The following is an 18,443-nucleotide window of genomic DNA, read 5'->3' as shown; positions in this document are numbered from 1 at the left end:
ACCCTGCTGTGGGCATGACCTTCCGGCCACATGGGGTCTCTGGGCATCCCCATCACCATGCTCTGTTTAGACCAGCACTGTCCAGCACCAGTGACAGAACGTTCTCTATCTGTGCTGCCCAACGTAGTATTCACGTGTGGCCAGTATTTAAAACGTGGCTCACGCAACCCAGGAACTGGATGTTTAATTGCATTTGTGTTAATTTAAATTGCCACATGTGGCTACTGGCTACCATATTGGATGGCATAGGCTAGCCCCACCCCTTGCCCTCAGGCCCTTGGCCTTCTGCCCTCTTCCCTAGCAAAGAGCTGTGTCTCGGATTTTACAAAACAGGAACTTTCCCTCTTTTTCCCTCCCTTCCTTCTCTGGATCTGCCGGGTTTTGCACCTCCTGTCTGCTTCCCTCCTGAGCGAGCAGAGGATTCCTTCTTGATTTCCAAACCTCACCCAGCCTGGAGACCTCCCACTAGAGGCTGTCTCTCCTCCCTCTCCCACTCCTGTGTCTGCTCCCCTCTTCCACCTCCTTCTCGCCCTGCTTCTCCACCCTGCCACCTTCTCACCCTTCTGTTTCCCTGCTGCTCAGCCTGCCCTCTCTTCTCTGCCAATACCATTCCGGAAAGACCAGTCTACATGTATTTCCTCTGCATCACCCCCTCTACAATTGGCCTCCAGCCCCTACAACCTGTCTAGATGCCCTTGCCAAGGTTACTAGCAGTGCCCTTGTTGCCACATCCAAGTGGACGCTTCAGCCCATATCCTGCCTGGCTGTCAGTCTCTGACACTGTTGGCCAAGCCCTGCTTTGTTGAAAGATTTCCTTTCAGCAACTCCTAGATCCCACCCTCCCCTGATTTTCCTAGCCAGCCTGGTATTTAGGGAAAAGATAGTTTTGAATTGCAGTTCTGCCACTATGTGTCCTTGGGTAAGTTGCTCAACTCTCCAAGCCGCCTCTGTGAGTCAGGGATAATAATAGCCTCTACTCAGGTTGGGCTAAGATATGTAAAGTACCTAGCATGGAGCCTGGTACACAGCAGTGCTCTGCCCCTCCATCTATCCTCTCTGTCAATGGTGGAGTCAGCAAGCTGTGCCCAGATATGTAGTCTCTACAGTGATACAGCCTTTGGTTCTTGGTTGGGTATGAGGCTGCCTAGAAGCTGCATGTCTCAGCCACCTCTTGCAACTGGCTCTGGTCATGGGACTAAGTTATAGCTAATTGGATGTTTGTAGAAGTGTCATGTGACACCTTCTGGGAACTTTCATTAAAAGAAAGCTGGTAGATCCTTTGCCCTCTTCTCTATCTTTGTGTCCATCTCACTGCCTGGAATACGGATGTGATGGTTGGAACTCTAGCCATCACCTTGAATCATGAGGACAAGAGTCAAATCCAGAGGTTGCTGGAGCAGTGAGTAGAAAGAGTCTCATCTGGGAGGTCTTTGTGGAGCAGAGCTGGAGCAGAACTGTTGCCCCCAAACTAGGTTCACCTTGTAGTGGGTGTCTATTGAAAAGACACAACCAAGCCCAAGAGTGGGAGAAGGAAGGATTTATTACTTGTAGCAAGTAAGGAAAACACTGGGGATCTTTCTCTGTAACAGTGTCTCTTGGAACAGCAAAACTGGGGAAGTTTCAAGCTTAGGGCACATGCTTATTATTCATGAAGAGGCTTGGGGAGTTTAGCATCATAGAACTGGGGCAAAGGTTGACAGGAGGGTCAGAAAAGCTCAAGGTCATCTCTTAGGTTGATCTAGTGGTTGAAGGGGGTTTCAATTCTGCAAAACAGCTCAAGAAAGTGCTTCAGGCTAATCTTTACCATTGAAACGGAACTGGGGAGTCTTTACAACTGATGTATCATCTTTGCTGCTGCTACTTCTTTGCCTGACAACAGTTGTTTGATCCTGCATTCTTTTGTTCCTTTACAATCATTAATTACTGGGACCTGTTCATTCATTACGGAGACCTGTTCAAAGACAAGCATTGTGGCCAGGCTTGGATCACAAAAGCGGCTTAGGGCACAAACGACTTCTCTTATGCCAAAATGCTACATTTGGTTCTTTTTCTCTGGGACTCCTTACTTTATCTGCTTACAATACCAACTCAGGACTGTTTACCCTGAGGCTCTTATGTGGAATTTCTGTTATGTAAGTCAGAACTGATTCTGCCTACTACAAAGATTTTTGGGCTTCCCTGGTGGCTCAAATGGTAAACAATCTGCCTGCAGTGCAGGAGACCTGGGTTCGATCTCTGGGTTGGGAAGATCCCCTGGAGAAGGAAATGGCAACCCACTCCAGTATTCTTGCCTGGAGAATTCCATGGACAGAGAAACCTTGTGGGCTACAGTCCATGGGGTCACAAAGAGTTGGACATGAGTGAGCATCTAACACTATACTACTACAGAGATTTTTTTCCCCCTAAAACTGTCTGTCCTCAGCCCCTGTATTTTCTCTGAGTTATCTCACCCTTTCCCATGGCTCTACTGTGGGATCTTCCTGATAACTCCTCAAAACGTCTCACTGGCCCAGCTCTCTTCCCTGAACTCCAACCCCACACATCTGATCCCTTGATTGCCATATAAAATTAATTATTCACTCAGCAAACATCTTTCATGCGATGTGTCAAGCTGTGCGCTGGATGAATCAGGCACAGTCCTGCCCTCAAGGAGATCACAGTTCAGAGAAGGGAACAGGCAAGTAAACAGATGGGGTAAACTTCCAAGGAAGTCCCTAAGGAGGGTTGCTAACCCATGTTGTGCAGTGAGGTCATAGGAAAGGGTTTCTGGTAGAAGGAGCATTGAATCAAGCCCTGAAAGGAGTAGAGCCAGTGGTTAGGAACTGATGTCATGGAGAGCCTGATTAGATCTATTACCAGGGTACTGCTGAGCCATAGGAGACTCCTAAGCAGGAGCTGACCAGTTAGACTTGTGTTTCTGAAATATTGTTCTGCACACCAGGTGGAGAAAAGCCAAGTGGGTGAGGGTGGTGGGGGAGGGCGATGAGGTTGCTTGGGGCTGGGAGTCCCAAGAGGAGGCGGCTGTAGCAATTCAGGTGCAAGAAGACAGTGATCTGAGATAATGGAGGGACAGAGAGGTAGAAACAAGTGGCTGGATTCCAGGAATATTTAAGAAGTAAGTTGGGCAGGGCTTGGTGATCTACTGGTTGGAACAGGAAAGGGGTCGGCTATCCAGACTCCCAGGTTTCCGGCTCCAGATTGAGACAGGGACGCAAGAGGCTAGGTTTGCGGGTGTGATATGGGGCTCCGTCTTGGACAAGTGGTGGAGTGAGGTGCCAGAGGGTATACAAGTACAGAACGTAACTGAACCAATAATTGATGAACTCGCCAGGGAAGAGGTGGGCTACCTCGAAGGTCAAGACCTGCTGCCCCAGCTAGGCTATTCCTGTTGCCTGCTCATAGGTCCCTTCCCCAAGTGAGAACTCGATTCTGACCCCAGCATTCTGTTAGAACCGCTTCCCTTTTCCTCTACACCCCACGCGGCAGAAGGTTAAACTCCAGAATCTATCATTCAAGGCCTTTCTCCCTGGCCCTAGGCCTGGGCCCCATCCAGTGGCTGATCTCGCTTCGCCCCTCCCCTAATACACACTGCGCCTCATCCCCGCCCCCGAGGGCGGGGGGTGCGCACTTGCCCCTGCCAGGCCGAGATGGCTGGGGGACAAAGGGTAGGGAAGCACCCGTACCCTCCAGGCCCCGCTAAGGGGCGCGCGGCGCGTCCTGGAAGGATTTCGGGCGACTCCAGGTACCCTGGAGCCGCGCGATGGGGGCGTGACAAGGCTGGTCCCGCCGCAGGGGGAGGTGCCGCTCTGGAGCCACCACCCGCCGCGGCCCCTCCCCTCCGGGAGCCGGGCGAGAGTCCTGAGCTCTGATTGGGCGACGCCGGAGGGGGGCCGCGCGGTTCCACCAATGACCGCGCGCCGGGCGCGGCAGCTGGCGGAGGAGCGAGCGCAGCCTTGGAGCCGCGGCGCCGCGGGTCTGAGCTCGGTGATCTCGGCCCTGGGAAGGCGGGCGGGGCGGGGTGCGCGCCGCGGGAGCGAGCCTGGCAGCCTGCAGGGCCGCGGAGACTGTCGTTGGGCGCTGAGGTAGGGGTCGGCTTGAGGGATGGGGGGTCAAGGGCGGGGGAGCGGGAGGCGGGGGACGAATGCCTGATCGTCTGCCCGGAGCCTGTAGGGGAAAGGGATGGTCTGGGAGGTTGCGAAGACAGCCCAGACCTAGTCCATGCGGGGATCCTCCCCCTTCCGTCTGCGGGGCCCAGTCTTTGGGGTGCCTCCCAGAGCCTGCATCTGTCTGCGCTGGCACCCGGGACCCGGGACCGCATCTCCGAGCGCGCTCCGCCGTCTGCGTCCCTTGCCTAGCTCTGATCTGCGGGACCGCGTCCACACCCAGCGCACTACCCCCTCCCCTGCTCTTGGTGGGAGGCCGTGCCTATGCGGAGTGGGCCCAGACCGGGGCACCCACGTGTGGATCTGCGCGGAGCGCTCCGCCCACACGGCCCTCCCCGAGTCTTCCTGCAGGAGCTGGGGCTGGAGGATGAATGGGACAGATGCAGCGCTCTCGTGGCTTCGGCTGCGCTGCGCAGTCCTCCTGGCTGGGGCGGGGGCGGAGGGGGGCGGCGGAGGTGGAGGCTGCGGTGGCTGCGGCCTGACAGGCGCAGAACTGGTAGCTCGGAGGGTGCACACGTGCTCGGGGACCTGTGTGTGGTGTTTGGAGGCGGGTGTGCGTGTGTCACGTGGGCATAGGAGTGTGCCTGTGTGTGTGAGGGGGGTGCATTTACTGGATGGAGTGGTGTGTGAGGGCGGGTCACGCGGACATGGGCGTGCGCCTGCTCCGGGAGTGGTGTGTGTATGTGTGTCTTCGGGGTACAGGAGTGTGTAGAGAAGGTTCTGTCCCAGGTCACAGGACTATGTCTCGGTGGGCACATATGGGGTTTCTATCCGCCATGGGGGCGGGGAGTCTGCAGGAGCAAACAGCTTGTGTCCTTGAGGATGCACTGGTCGCCCCCACATCCCTCACTTTTCCCTCTAGAGCACACAGATGGAGCACCCACCAAGTGCCAGACTGTATCCTAGGCCTACAGACTTCGGGGACCCCTGCCTCTTCCTTGGCCTGTTACCCCTAGTCCCCACAGAGGGCAGAGGGATCTTTTTTTTTAAAATTGCATCCAACGCAGTCACTCCCCTACTCAGACCCTTCCTCTGGCTTTCGAGATTTCCTGGTCTCTGTCCAAAAAGACCCCCAAGGCCAAGCCCTGAGTCCCAGCCAGGAAGTGGCTCTCTGTCATGCACAGTGTGACCTTCCATCGCCTCCTCTGAAACTCTTACTCAGCGATCAGGAGCTTAAATGCCACCTCCTCCAGGAAGCCATCCCTGAGACCAGGCACAGTGAATGACTGCGCCTTCTCATCAAGGTGGAACTCAGCTTGCCATCAGGCACCCCTCACACACGGACACCACACTCCAAGGACATCGGCCTCCTTGCTGTTCCTCAGATAGCATGATCACCGTCTTATCTGGCCGCATTGGGTCTTAGTTCTGACACATGGAATCTTTGAGTCATGTGGGATATTTCGTTGCAGGATCTTCAGCTCATGGACTCTGTTTGTGGTACATGGTCTTAGTTGCTCAGCGGCATGTGGGATCTTGGTTCCCTGACCAGGGATGGAACCCGTGTCCCCTGCATTGCAAGGTGCATTCTTAACCACTGGACCACCAGGGAAGTCCCTGGGCCTCACTCTTGATTCCCCTCAGACAATTATAATTTTTTTCTCCACAGCATGTACCACTTGACATGCCATCTATTAATTCTCAGCTTTCTTGTTTGTTGCTTCTTATCCCACTAGAAATTAAACTTCATTGAAGCAGGGACTTTGTCTTTCTGGTTTGCTGCTTTATCTCCTGGCACCTAGCACTGTGCCTGGGCACATACAGCAAGTGCGCAGTTGAGGTTTTTTTCACGTGAGTGAATGGCTCTGGTCTCCCAGGCTGCTTCCCAGCCTCTGAGCCCCAGTCTCCTCGCTGCTCAGAGTGAGTTCTCCTGCTCTTCTGTCCTTCAGATTCCAAGATTCTGGAGGCCAGGTCTGGAAGAACTGAGACCAAACTAACTTGTATGTTAGCAATATTCCCTCTAGGAAGTGGTATGGAGCATGGGGTGGGGTGGGATTGAGGTGTGAGCCTGGGGGTGGGTGGCAGGTATGGAGGAAATAGTGGGGAAGGATCTGGACTTTTTAAGGAGTTAAGTTTGGTGACCTCACCCAGCTATGGGGAGATCAGGGAGGAGATGTCTGAATTGTCCTCCAGCAGCCAAGGAGAGGGAGGTGTGTTCCTGGCAGAAGGCACAGCCTGTCCGAAGGGCTGGCAGCACACGAGAGTCTGCAGTTTGGGACTTGCGGCCAGAATGGAGAGTAAGTGGGGTAAGGTTCGGGGGTTAAGGATGGGCAAAAGGGAAACAATGGGTGCTAAGGAGGGCTGCCGGGCTTCTGGCCTGGGAGAACTGGGAGGACGGTGGCACTCATCTCTGTGATGGGCCAGAGGAGGAAGAGCAGACTCGAGGGAAATGCTGAGCTGAACTGGAACTGAGCTGCCGGGGAGCACCAAGGGGAGGAGGCCGCTGGCTGGAAGGAGTTGGGCTGGAGGCGTGGACCTGGTTTGGAGGATGAGGAGGGGCAGAGAGAGGAGGGAGGACCTGGAGGACATCAGCAGGAGGCGCTGAGGATGTGCTGAGGGCTGCTGGGCTGAATTGGGCACAGAACCCACCTCAGTGGCTGGGGCCTCCCTGGGGATGGTGGGAGGGGGCGTTGTCACAGCAGGCATCCTCCAGCATGACTTGGCAGCAGACGCCTGGGCCTCCCCCGAGGGGACTGAGTCATCCCAGGCGGAGGCGGGAGCCGAGGAGGCCACCCGTTGCCAGGGCCATCCAGACACTTGTCAGGAGCATAAACACAGCTCCTGTGAGGCAGCCCAGGGATACCAAGGCCACCTTCTATGTCTGGTCCCAGGGGACCAGACCACCTCCTTATAGCTTTCCCTTCTCGCTTGTCCCCCGGCAACCAGGGCCATGTCTTGTCTTGCCTAGATGGTAGCTGGGCCCCTGCTCAACCTGGCCCTGAGATTCCCAGCGGCCTTCCAGAATTCAGGGCGAGGTCTGAAGAGATTCATCCCAGGCGGGGCTGCTTGAACCAGTGTGGATGAGAGCAAGATATGCCTGCTCTGTCCTCTTCTGGGCCTCCTCTGAGGGACCAAGGTGATGAGGTTCGATCTTGAAGAGGAGACCTGGTCCTGTGGGGTCTGGAGCCAGGGTTTGCATCCCCTGTGTGCTGTGGGCTAAGTCCCTTAATTCATGTCCGACTCTTTGTGACTCCATGGACTGTAGTCCGCCAGGATCCTCTGTCCATGACATTTCCCAGGGAAGAATACTGGAGGGCATTGCCATTCCCTCCTCCAGGGGATCTTCCTGACCCAGGGATGGAACCCAAGGCTCTTGTGTCTCCTGCATTGGCAGGCAGGAGGGCCTCCTGGGAAGCCCCCTGCATCCCTTAGGAGCAGCCAGATACCTGGGAATGAGGTGGGGATGAAGGACATAGCCTGGAAGGAGAAGTCTGAGCTGGGTAATGTGCCAGGCCATCCTGGAGCCAGGGGTAGATATGGGACTATACTTTGTGGGCTTGTTTTTTTTTTTGTTTAAGAGTAGCTTTTTTTTCTTTTTTGTCTGCATTGAGTCATGGCTGCTACATGTGAGCTTTCTCTAGTTGCAGCGAGCAGCGGCCTCTCCCTAGCTGTGTGCATGGGCTTCTCTTGTTGCAGAGCACAGGCGTGCGGGCTTCAGTAGTTGTGGTCACAGGCTTAGTTGCCTTGAGGCATGTGGCATCTTCCTGGATCAGGGATTGAACCTGTGTCCCTGCATTGGCAGGCGGATTCTCAACCACTGGACCACCAGGGAAGTCCTGAGGCTGCACTTTGTATGCACAACAAGGCTCTCTCTCTCGGTGGTGACAGACGTATCCTAGCCCCACATCACTCAGGCACAATCTGCTTCAATGTCCATAGTCTCATTCACTTCCTCCCATAGCCCTGGGAGGTGGCAGGATGGGGGCTATCTATCCTATTCACATGTGAGCATACTGAAGCTCCAAAATTTCAATGATGTGTCCAGGGAAACATAGCCCCAGTCTGGGAGGACAGCTGGGGGTCGCGCTTCTCAATGAGGAAGGGCCTGACCCTGGCCATTCTCAGCTGCAGGACCAAGCTGGTCCCTAGGAGGCTCCCCATGCCTGTAGAAGTCCTTGCTCTGCCCTGGGCCTGGCTGCCAGCCTGTCTGTCTTTCTTTTTGCCCATGTGGCTCCTAGCTAGCCGCCGAGTCAGTTTCTATATAGTGTCTACAGAGGCTTCAGCTTGGGGAGGGCCTTGAGAAATGCCCTGGGTGAGCTTCCAGAGAGGGGTGGGTCCTGCCCAAGACATACAGCGCAGCCCAGCAGGCAGCCCCAGGCTGGTGGACAGGTGACTGGGTGGGAACGTGGAAAGTTCCAACTTGACTTTCTGAGATCAGGTTCCCATGGCGCCCGGCGGGTGCAGGGCCCACCCCCCTCCCCCAATCCTGGGGCACGGGCACACAAAGACCTCAAGACACACGATGCGCATGAACATGCTTAACCATCGAATGTAGACCACAGCCATAGATTTTTGTCGGGCAGATGGGCTCCTGTGTGCAGAACCCCCTCTCCCCTACACACACTGTCACCCAGAGCTGACAGCCCTGCTCGCCCATATTCTCTCACTTGACACACACCCTCACACACAGGGTGCCAGGCCCTGTCGCCTGAACACAGGCAGGAACCTGGGGCCTCCCCGGGGCACCTCCTGCATAGCCGTGCTTAGTCACCTGAATCTGATCCAGGCGAGAGGGAGTGTGGAGGGCCTGACGTCAGCCCTCACAGCTGCCTCTGCCGCCCGCGCCTCCATCTGGGCCACCGCGTGTCCCAGGCAATCACAACAGCAGTGCAACAACTCAGTTTTACGGGGCTCCGTTAGGGGCAGGTCCGGTTCTGAGCCTGGCAAGGGCGTTCCTTCCTTTACTCCTCCCAGCCACCTGGGCAGTGATACTGCTGCTAATCCCATTCTGCAAGGTGGGGAAAACCCAGGCACAGCGGTCAGTCACCTGCCCGTGGATGGGCACGCCGCCAGGAAGGGGCATTGGCCTGGCAGCCTGGCTTCAGAGCCTGGGTCCTAAACCAGGGAACAGGGCCCCAAAGTGGAGCAGGAAGGGTCAGCCCTGACCTGAGGTGTGACCCCAGATACACCCCTGTCCCTTGCAAAGCCCTACTTTCCTCATCTGAGAAAAAAAGGGTGACAGTCTCAGGGAAATATGCAAATTTGTTGGGCTTGGTAGCCTGTGGCCTCTGCCTGTGATGGTTCTCAGGCCCCTGGGTTCCTGCTGGGGACCAGAGGACAAGAGTTCCAGGCACTGCCATCCGTTCCCTGCTGTGGGCTGGGGTCTTAAGCTCCTTGGGGTTCCCTCTCTCCTCTCTGCTTTCCCATCTGTGTAATGAGGCCAGGACTGTAATGATCACTATGGCAAATATTTATTGAACTCCTACGATGCCTCAGGTACTGCTGCAGAGGCTAGTGGTCTTACGGAGTCGAGGCAGACAAGAACCCTAATCTGTGGAGTTTATGTGGGAGAAAAAGAACCTACAGAATGAGGGGGAAGGGTGGCAGGGTGGGCCAGGCTTGGAGGGTTCCTTTTAGCCCTGGCTTCTTCCTTCTTGCAACCATCTGGTTCCTAAAGCCTTTCTGATGCTCTAATCCCATTCTATCTCCTCCAGGAAGGCCTCCATCATGCTCCAGCCCTACTTACTTCCTCACCTACTTCAGAGAAGCCTTCCCAATGTTTTAGTCTCTTTGCCACCCTAACCTCCTCCACGGAGGCCTCCCCGATGCTCACATTCCCCTCACTCCTTTAGGTCCAGCGTCCATATCTTTTCCTGTTGCCAGTCTAGATTCCCTTCCCCGTTCCTTTCTGCATGCCAACATCAGCTCCACCAGGCTACCACTCATTCAATACTTTGGGTGTCAGACACAGGGGGTCTGGATCATGCCCTTACCCACAATCCATTTCCAAGTCTTGTTGTAGGCTTGAGAATCTGGGAAGGTCCTGTGTCTGTAGTACAGATGGGAAGACTGAGGCTCAGAGCTGGGAAGGAGCTGCCCTGGGTAGGTTGGCAGGCAGGACTGGAACCCAGCCCAGGCTCCTCTGTAGCCAGTGGACTCCAGCGAGCCCAGCCTCCTTGACATCTGTCAAAGTAAGGTGATGGGGGAATAAGGAGTGAGATAAAGACCATGTTCTCAAAATTGTTTTGTGGTGACAGTGCAAGTTACCACCAGACAGGAAGGGCAGAGGGTCAGGAGTCCACTCACTTCCTTTTCCGGAGAAGATACTGAGTCTCAGGAAGGGGGAGGGGCACTGAGTGGGGTGGGGCCTGTGCTCAGCCCTAGGCAGAAATGGAGTCCCAGCCTGCGTATCCGGGTTCAGCCCGGGGTCAGGGTTCAGCCCAGGGATGTGGTTGAATGTGAGGGCTGGGACTGGACACTGGAGGTTGGTTTGGGGTTCAAGCTGGAGAAGTCTGGGGTCTTGCTGGGGGCTCAGACTGCAGTAGGACTAGGGTGCAAGACCAGGGGAGCATCTCAACCTGAACAGATGAGGTGAACATTTTGGCCACATGAATAAACTGGAAGGGAAAACCAGGAGAAATAAGTGCAGTGAAGTCTCTGTTCACTGTCATCAGAGCAGTAGCCCCCTCCTCTAACGGAGCCTGTCCTGGGCTGCAGGCTCTGCTGGGGCAGGGAAGGGAGTGATGGCAGACTTGCCCTGTGGCCCTAGAGAGGCCTCCCTGGAGAAGGTGCCAGGGTGGGAGAGGCTGGAGCCCCAGGGAAGTCTTCTTGGAAGCAGCGACAGGGGTGGAGGGGGGGACCTGAAGCATCAGGAGCTCAGCTCAGCTTCAGGCAGCGCAGCGGCGGCGGCGGCAGCCTTGGAATGCTCTGCTGTCAAGGGGTGGAGCTGTGAGTCACTGGGCTGTCTGCTGGATGGGGGCCCGAGCTGACCCTGGGTTCTGTTTCTGCCAGTGCCGTGAGGCCTCCAGTTCTGCCCATGTCTGTCTGTTCTGACTCCAGAATATCAAATTCTCCCTGCTTCCCTGTGAAGCCAGCAAGGCTGATGTGCCTGTTTTACAGATGGGAATACTGAGGTCTAGAGGGCTGGTGTGCAGCAGAGCCAGATGAGTTCCTGGAATTCCTATTTTTAAAAAATCTGTATGTATTTTTGGCTGTGCTGGGTCTTCGTTGCTGCGCCGGCTATTGTCCAGTGGCAGCGCGCAGGCTTCTCATTGTGGTGGCTTTTCTTGTTGTAGAGCACGGGATCCAGGGCCCTGAGCTTCAGTAGTTGCGGCATGTGGGCTCAATAGTTGCTGTTCCTGGGTTCTGGAACTCAGGCTCAACTTCAGTAGTTATGCGCATGGGCTTAGTTGCTCCACGGTATGTGGGATCCTCCCAGATCAGGAATCGAACCCGTGTCTCCTGCATTGGCAGGTGGATTCTTTTCCACTGAGCCAGCAGGGAAGCCCCCTGGCATTCCTTTAGTGAGGAGGGAGACCTCCATTTGGATGCTGGCGACCCAGGCAGAGGGAACAAGCAGGGCAAAGGCATGGAGATGGACTCACAATTTGTGGCTTCGGTGGGAATAGGGCCTGGGAATCTGACCTCCTTGCTTGGTGGCCAGGACTGGAACCTTCTCTGCCCTCTTTTCTTAGGTTCCCCATAAGGCTGCACTGAGGACCCCCTTGACTGTGGCAATGGAGGGGGGCCCGGCGGTCTGCTGCCAGGACCCTCGGGCTGAGTTGGTGGAGAGAGTGGCAGCCATTGATGTGACCCACTTGGAGGAGACGGATGGCAGCCCGGAGCCTCCCAGGAACTGTGTGGACCCTCCGTCACGGACCAGAGCAGCCTCCGTGATCCCCAGCGGTCCTTCAAGACACCCTGCAGTCCGGCCCAGCCTCTCGACAAGGAAGTTCTCCCTGCAGGAACGGCCAGCGGGGAGCTGCCTGCAGGCCCAGGCTGGGCCTTATGCCACAGGGCCTGCCAGTCACATCTCCCCGCGGGCCTGGCGCAGGCCCACCATTGAGTCCCACCGCGTGGCCATCTCGGACGCAGAGGTTGGTGGAGCAGAGCTAGGGGGTGCCCATGAGCTTCTCAGCAGTCCTCAGTGAAGACCTTTTGCTGTTCCCACCCCTGCCACACAGCTGTCCAGACGTTGGTTTGCATACCCCCGGAGCTGAGGAACTCACTACCTCTCTATGTGGCCTCACCCCGCCCAGGGGAGCTCCATCTGAGCCAGTTGCTGCCTCCTATAAGTCCCACCATTGCCACTCCCAGTCTAAGCCTAGGAAACAGATCCCTCCCTTATTCCCCAAGAAGTCCGTTTAGAGATTTGAAGATAGACAGTGTGTTCTCCTGTCCCCCAAGTCTTCCCCAGCTTGAGTCCCCCACTTTTAATCCTACCTCATAGAGTCTGCTGTGACTCAGAAACTGCCAGCATGCTGACAGCCTCTGGACTCCCACTGGCTCTGTCTTTGCCTCTTAGATCTAAAGTGAACCTAAGGACCAAGCAATCCACAGATTTTAGAGGCTGAGGTTTTTATGCCTGAGCCAGGGCTCTGGTCTCCTGTCCTCATTTTTCTTGTCTACATAGTCTCCTCATTCACCTTCTTCTAGAAATACTGCTTGTGGGTTTCTTACATCAGGGTCTCCCAGCTCCCAGTATCCAGGTGGAAATTAGGGCATTTTTCCACCACTTGTCAGGGAGCAAAGCATAGGCAAGGTTCACCATTCACATTTCCAAACGTTATCCAAGTCTTCTTGTCGCTTTCAGTATTACTTTTGGTGTTCGCACCACCTCACTTCCCCATCTAAACTTGAAATGTTGACCAGGCCCAGGGCTGGCAGGGAGGGGCCTGGGGCCAGGACTGGGCCCTGGAAGTGCACGAGGGGTGCTGCTTCTGTATCCGGCTCTGCCTGATGGCCCCTCTCCTTTCCCCACCAGGACTGCGTACAGCTGAACCAGTACAAACTGCAGAGTGAGATTGGCAAGGTAGGCCTGGGGGCAGCCAAGAGCAGGGGGAGCTTGTCCTGGGGGTTTGCGGAGCCAGCCTGTCTGGATCCTCCACAATCCCCTCTCCTCCTCTGGGAATGTGAGGCTGAGCCAAGAAGGTCCTGCCCTAGATGTGAGGGAAGTTTTGTCCTCTACAGGGTATGGGACATAATTCTTGATTCCTGACTCCCTGGAGTTTCATACGTTTATTTATTTATTGACTGTCCTGGGTCTTCCTTGCTGCATGGGCTTTCTCTAGTCGCGGTGAGCAGGGGCTACTCTTTGTCGCAGGGCATGGGTTTCTCATTGCGGCAGCTTTTCTTGATATCGATCATGGATCTAGGCTCACGGGCTTCAGTAGCTGGGGCTCACAGGCACCAGAGTGTGGGCGCAGTAGTTGTGGTGCATGGGCTTAGTGGCCCCATGGCATGTGAAATCTTCCTGGACCAAGGATCGAACCCTTGTCCCTTGCATTGGCAGGTAGATTCTTAACCACTGAACCACTGGGGAAGTTCTCCCCAGAGTCTGATGGAGGGGACTGGGGAAGGCATAGAGCTGTGCTGAGCCCAGCAAGGGCAGTGACCAGGGCATGGAGCCCTCTCCTTGCCTACCTGAAATTTATGCCCACTGGAGGCCAGGGTGGAGATGGGATGTGGGAGGAGATGGGGGGCAGGGGCAGTTCAGGCTCCCCTTCTCCTCTCCCCCTAGTCCTGGGGTAGGCTGCCCTGTCCAGCAGGGGCTGACGTATGCCTCTTTGCAGGGTGCCTACGGCGTGGTGAGGCTGGCCTACAACGAAAGCGAAGACAGGCACTATGTAAGTCTGGGGAAGGAGGGAGGTGTCGCCTACACTGGGCCCTGGAAGACTTGGGGGTGGGCAGAAGCTGTGCCAAGACGGTGGACAAGGCTGCCTGTGAAGGGAGTAATCTTCCTGTCCCTAGCGGAATGCAAAGGGAATGAGCTTCTTGACCCTGGGAATATGCAAGCAGAAGGCTGGATGCCTCCGAGGGGAGAGCTCTAGAAAGTTGTTATGGGAAACAGGGGTAAGGCCTAAGGTTCAGTCATGGCCACCTCCTAACTCAGTGTAACTGCAGCCAGTCCACACGCTCAGTGCCACGTGCCCATGAGCCTTTCTGGACCTCAGTTCACATGTAACCTGCCTGTTCTAGTTCCTGGTGGCTCCACGTAAGTGACATCTCTGCCCCTCCCTCCTCAGGCCATGAAAGTTCTTTCCAAGAAGAAGTTACTGAAGCAGTATGGCTTCCCACGTGCGTATCTGTCTGGTCCTGTGCCTGGGAGCTCCTGGCCTGGGGGCGGAGGAGGAGGAGGCCTCGGAGGCTAGTTTCGTTAGGACTGGGGGTGGACAGGCAGAGAGTGAGCAAAGGCCTGGTGGTGGGACTGTGCTTGGTGGGTTGAGGCCAAGGCCAAGGTCTTGCAAGATTCTTGCTTGAGGCTGGTTGCAGGGCTGTGGTGAGGCCCAGCCTCCTGTGACAGGCTGGACTCCTGTTCTGGGTCACAGGTCGGCCTCCCCCCAGAGGGTCCCAGGCTGCCCAGGGAGGCCCAGCCAAGCAGCTGCTGCCCCTGGAGCGGGTGTACCAGGAGATTGCCATTCTGAAGAAGCTGGACCACGTGAATGTGGTCAAGCTGATTGAGGTAGGTAGTGAGCCGGTGAGGCCTATGGAGTAGCCCTTGGTGCAGGGGGCACCTGGCATAGACCCAGGGATTTTGCCAAGGGGGGTGTGCCAAGGGCAGGGCCAGAACTGGGATAGGGTTGGCCAGGAGGCTTCTGGGGTCAGGTGAGGCTGCTCTGGAATGTTCTCAGGTTCTCATGGAGGGGGACGAGCTGCTCCAGAGGTAAGAAGTAAGCCCCATGGCGGAAGGGGAGAGGGACAGGGTGCCATGTGGTGGGACAGGGTGCCGTGTGGTGGACCAGGGTCAGGGGCCAGTGGTTTCTGAGGCCTCATTAGCCTTGTGCTGGCACAGTTCCTGCTCCATCATCTGGGCTGGTTGCAGAGCACACGGTGGGTCCTGGGGCTGGCAAGCACCCCTATCCCAAGCCTCCCCAAGTCCCACCCTCATGTCTGCTCCTTCTCACCAGGTCTTGGATGACCCAGCTGAGGACAATCTCTATTTGGGTGAGTGACCCAGCTCATCCCCAAAGTAGCTTACCTGGGTGGGTCCAAAGGCTCCCCAGGGACATACTTGACCTTCAGATGGGCCTTGTGAAAATGCACTGACCTCCTGGGGACAGGGAGGAAAGACATGTTTTCAAGCCCCAGATTCTCTCCCCAGCCCTGCTGAGCCAGACTCAGGATATCCAAGTAGAGTCAACCAGTGTTCCCAAACCCCCACGCCACTGATTGGAGAGACAGTGGATCAGGCAGATACAAGAAGCAGGCTATGTGATGTGTGTTCCCAGGCCCTATCTGATAACTCCATTCCTCAGTTTCCTCACCTGTAAAATGGGGGTAGTAATGGTATCTACATAATAGGGTTGATGTGAGAAGTAAATGAGTTATTACATGCAAGACACATTAGCTATTGTTGTTAGTAATAGTAATACTGATGCTGTTATTTAAGTTCCTGGTGCTTGATTCAGGCTTGGGCTTAGAGGCTTTCAGGGAATGGGCCAGAAGGAACACAGGCTTAGGAGTTAGAAGCCAAGGCTTTAGCCTCCATTCCCTCTCCTACCTGCCCCTTCTCTGAGACTCAGTTTCCCCGGTTAAAGGGGTTCATGATGATGCTCCTCACTCGGCACCTAAGGTTCCAGTGAGGCAAGTTCATAGTAGACCCGTTCTCAGCCATTTATCTTCTCTGATACCCTGGGACCCCTCTCCTGTCTCTCCCTCAAGTATGCCTGGATGCCTGCCCCCTCTCCCACCCTCCAGAAGGGGCAGGGATCTTGGCATCAGCTGTGTTTTCAGCCTGGCTGCAACTTACCTACTCTTCTTTTCTTCTCTTTTCTTTCAGTGTTTGACCTCCTGAGAAAGGGGTAAGTTCCCCATTGCATTCAGGCAGGATAGGTTTTCCTTTCCCTCCCCATATCCCTAATCCTAGGGTCAGCTACTCTAGTGAAAGAAAGAGGCCCAGGCTCTGTCCTTAGGGAGCTGTGGTCTGGGTTCAGGGGGTAGTGTGGGGGAAATGGGTGGGAAACGAGAGACCAAGACGGTGATTCTTTGAAGGCTGGTGGGGTCAGTGAGGCTGGAATAGTCAGGGAGGCCTTAGGAAGAGGGGGTGGATTTCCAGCCAGGCCTTGAAGAACTGGAAGAAGATTTTGATGACAGTGCGAGAGAAGAAAGGAAAAGTATAGAGATGAAACTCAACTCTCACCTGTACTCAAATCACAGAAGAGTTCTTTCCGTTTTACACATTTTGTGATAGCTGGGACTCCATTCACTCCCTTTTACAAGAAGGGAAGCTGAGGTTCAGAGAGGGTAAATGGCTTGCTCAAAGTCACACAGTGAGTCACTAATGAAATCTAGGGTTCTAGCTTGGACTGTGAAGAAGGCTGAGGGCCGAAGAATTGATGCATTTGAACTGTGGTATTGGAGAAGACTCTTGAGAGTCCCTTGGACTGCAAGGAGATCCAATCAGTCCATTCTGAAGGAGATCAACCCTGGGATTTCTTTGGAAGGAATGATGCTAAAGCTGAAGCTCCAGTACTTTGGACACCTCATGTGAAGAGTTGACTCATTGGAAAAGACTCTGATGCTGGGAGGGATTGGGGGCAGGAGGAGAAGGGGACGACCCAGGATGAGATGGCTGGATGGCATCACGGACTTGATGGACGTGAGTCTGGGTGAGCTCCGGGAGATGGTGATGGACAGGGAGGCCTGGTGTGCTGCGATTCATGGGGTCGCAGAGTCGGACACGACTGAGCGACTGAACTGAACTCATGTCTGCCTTGTCTACCCTTCTCAGGGTACGTGCAGAGCAGCAGATAGGGAGTAGTGGGTGCAGGGCTCGGTGGACTGGGCTCCTTAACCACTAAGGTCTTGAATACAGGCTGTGACTTGTCTCTCTGTCTGGGAGGCTCTAAAGACCAGTTCTGGGAAGAGGCAGGGAATGTGTCCTTTAAGACTCAGGGGCTTTCAGCATTTTTGAACTCTGTTCCAAGTAAGAAATAAAGTTTTACATTGCCATTTATATCTGTAAAAGTAAATGTCGCTCAGTCGTGTCCCAATCTTTGCAACGCCATGGACTGTAGCCTTCCGTCCGTGGGATTTTCCAGGCAAGAATACTGGAGTGGGTTGCGATTTACCTTCTCCAGGACTGAAACCAAAGTTTTCTAAAACAGTATATATCCTTATTACATGTGATATACTTAGTATATAGGACTTTATTAGAAAAAAAAGAAAAAGCGGTAGCCACCCACTAAATTGAGTTCATGACCTTCTTGATCCTGGACCTATAGTTTGAAAAACACAGCTGTAAATGGAATCTTTGCAACTGTCTGATTGTTGATAATAAAGTACTTAGAAGAAGACATACCGAGCCAATCAGAAGTAAGGTAAAGATAATTTGAAGTTGTAATGATTGAAAAGGGATATTTGCATCTATGTGTATTTTCAAATTTGATTTATATGAGAGAAAAAGCTACTATCTTGTGTTCCAGGGACCCATCGAGCTTAGAGGGCCCCTGAAAGGTCCCAGAGAGTTTGTAGGGCCCAGTGAAGGGGAGCCTGCCATCTGCCTTTGCTCATCCTAATTCCAGCTAAACAGCCCTGCCCCGCCCCGCCCTCCCGACAGGCCAGTCATGGAAGTACCCTGCGACAAGCCCTTCCCCGAGGAGCAAGCTCGCCTCTACCTGAGGGACATCATCCTGGGCCTTGAGTACTGTGAGTGAGGGGCTGCCTGCCCCCCTGGGCTGGGGACCCGAGAGGGGACACGTGAAAGGCTGGAGCCCAGGCTGAGCGGCTCTGAGCAGTTCCTGTCAGTCAGTGTCGGTCTGCCAATCATCTTTAGCTGGGGGCGGGTCAATGGGCCGGTGGGCGGGGCCGAAAGTCCTGAACAGGTAGGGTAGCGGCAGATTTCACTGGGGATGCGCCAGGTCCTTCTGAGAGCCTGCTTATTACTGCATAGGTGGATGTTCGTCCTGTGTCTCAAGCTTAGCCTTTCACAGGGCATCAAGAGCTGTGGGAAGGAGTTTGTGTCCAGCTGCTCGAGGAAGAGTCAGTCCTGGCATGGAACCGGTGGGTGGTAGCAGAGTAGGTTTATTGTAAGGCGCCCTAAGGTGATGGAAAGCTCAGCCTCCAGGTTGAGCATCACCTTCAGGCTCAGCATCACCTCCTCTTCAGGTGATGTTAGCTTGG

The 18,443-nt window shown here is 55.0% G+C and overlaps 1 protein-coding gene across 4 annotated transcripts in view; it reads left to right on the top strand.

The window, feature by feature from the left end:
* The first annotated feature begins 1,305 nt into the window (after positions 1-1,305).
* Positions 1,306-18,443, top strand: part of CAMKK1 (calcium/calmodulin dependent protein kinase kinase 1) — a 32,333-nt gene continuing 15,195 nt past the window's right edge. The window contains exons 1-9 of one of the 4 annotated variants that reach the window (XM_042255535.2): positions 1,306-1,399; positions 11,798-12,199; positions 13,087-13,134; positions 13,895-13,948; positions 14,348-14,399; positions 14,651-14,784; positions 15,230-15,266; positions 16,102-16,123; positions 17,881-17,969. In XM_042255535.2, the coding sequence (XP_042111469.1) occupies positions 11,840-12,199; positions 13,087-13,134; positions 13,895-13,948; positions 14,348-14,399; positions 14,651-14,784; positions 15,230-15,266; positions 16,102-16,123; positions 17,881-17,969 (796 nt within the window). In that variant the 5' untranslated portion in view covers positions 1,306-1,399; positions 11,798-11,839. Of the gene's footprint in view, positions 1,400-3,935; positions 4,083-6,196; positions 6,401-11,797; positions 12,200-13,086; positions 13,135-13,894; positions 13,949-14,347; positions 14,400-14,650; positions 14,785-15,229; positions 15,267-16,101; positions 16,124-17,880; positions 17,970-18,443 lie in introns of those variants that run through there. The other 3 variants (XM_015098582.4, XM_042255536.2, XM_042255534.2) reach the window with 3 other exon arrangements.

The sequence above is a fragment of the Ovis aries genome, chromosome 11, assembly GCF_016772045.2.
Source record: "Ovis aries strain OAR_USU_Benz2616 breed Rambouillet chromosome 11, ARS-UI_Ramb_v3.0, whole genome shotgun sequence".
In the NCBI taxonomy this organism is placed as follows: domain Eukaryota; kingdom Metazoa; phylum Chordata; class Mammalia; order Artiodactyla; family Bovidae; genus Ovis; species Ovis aries.
This window is presented reverse-complemented; position numbering and strand designations above follow the sequence as displayed.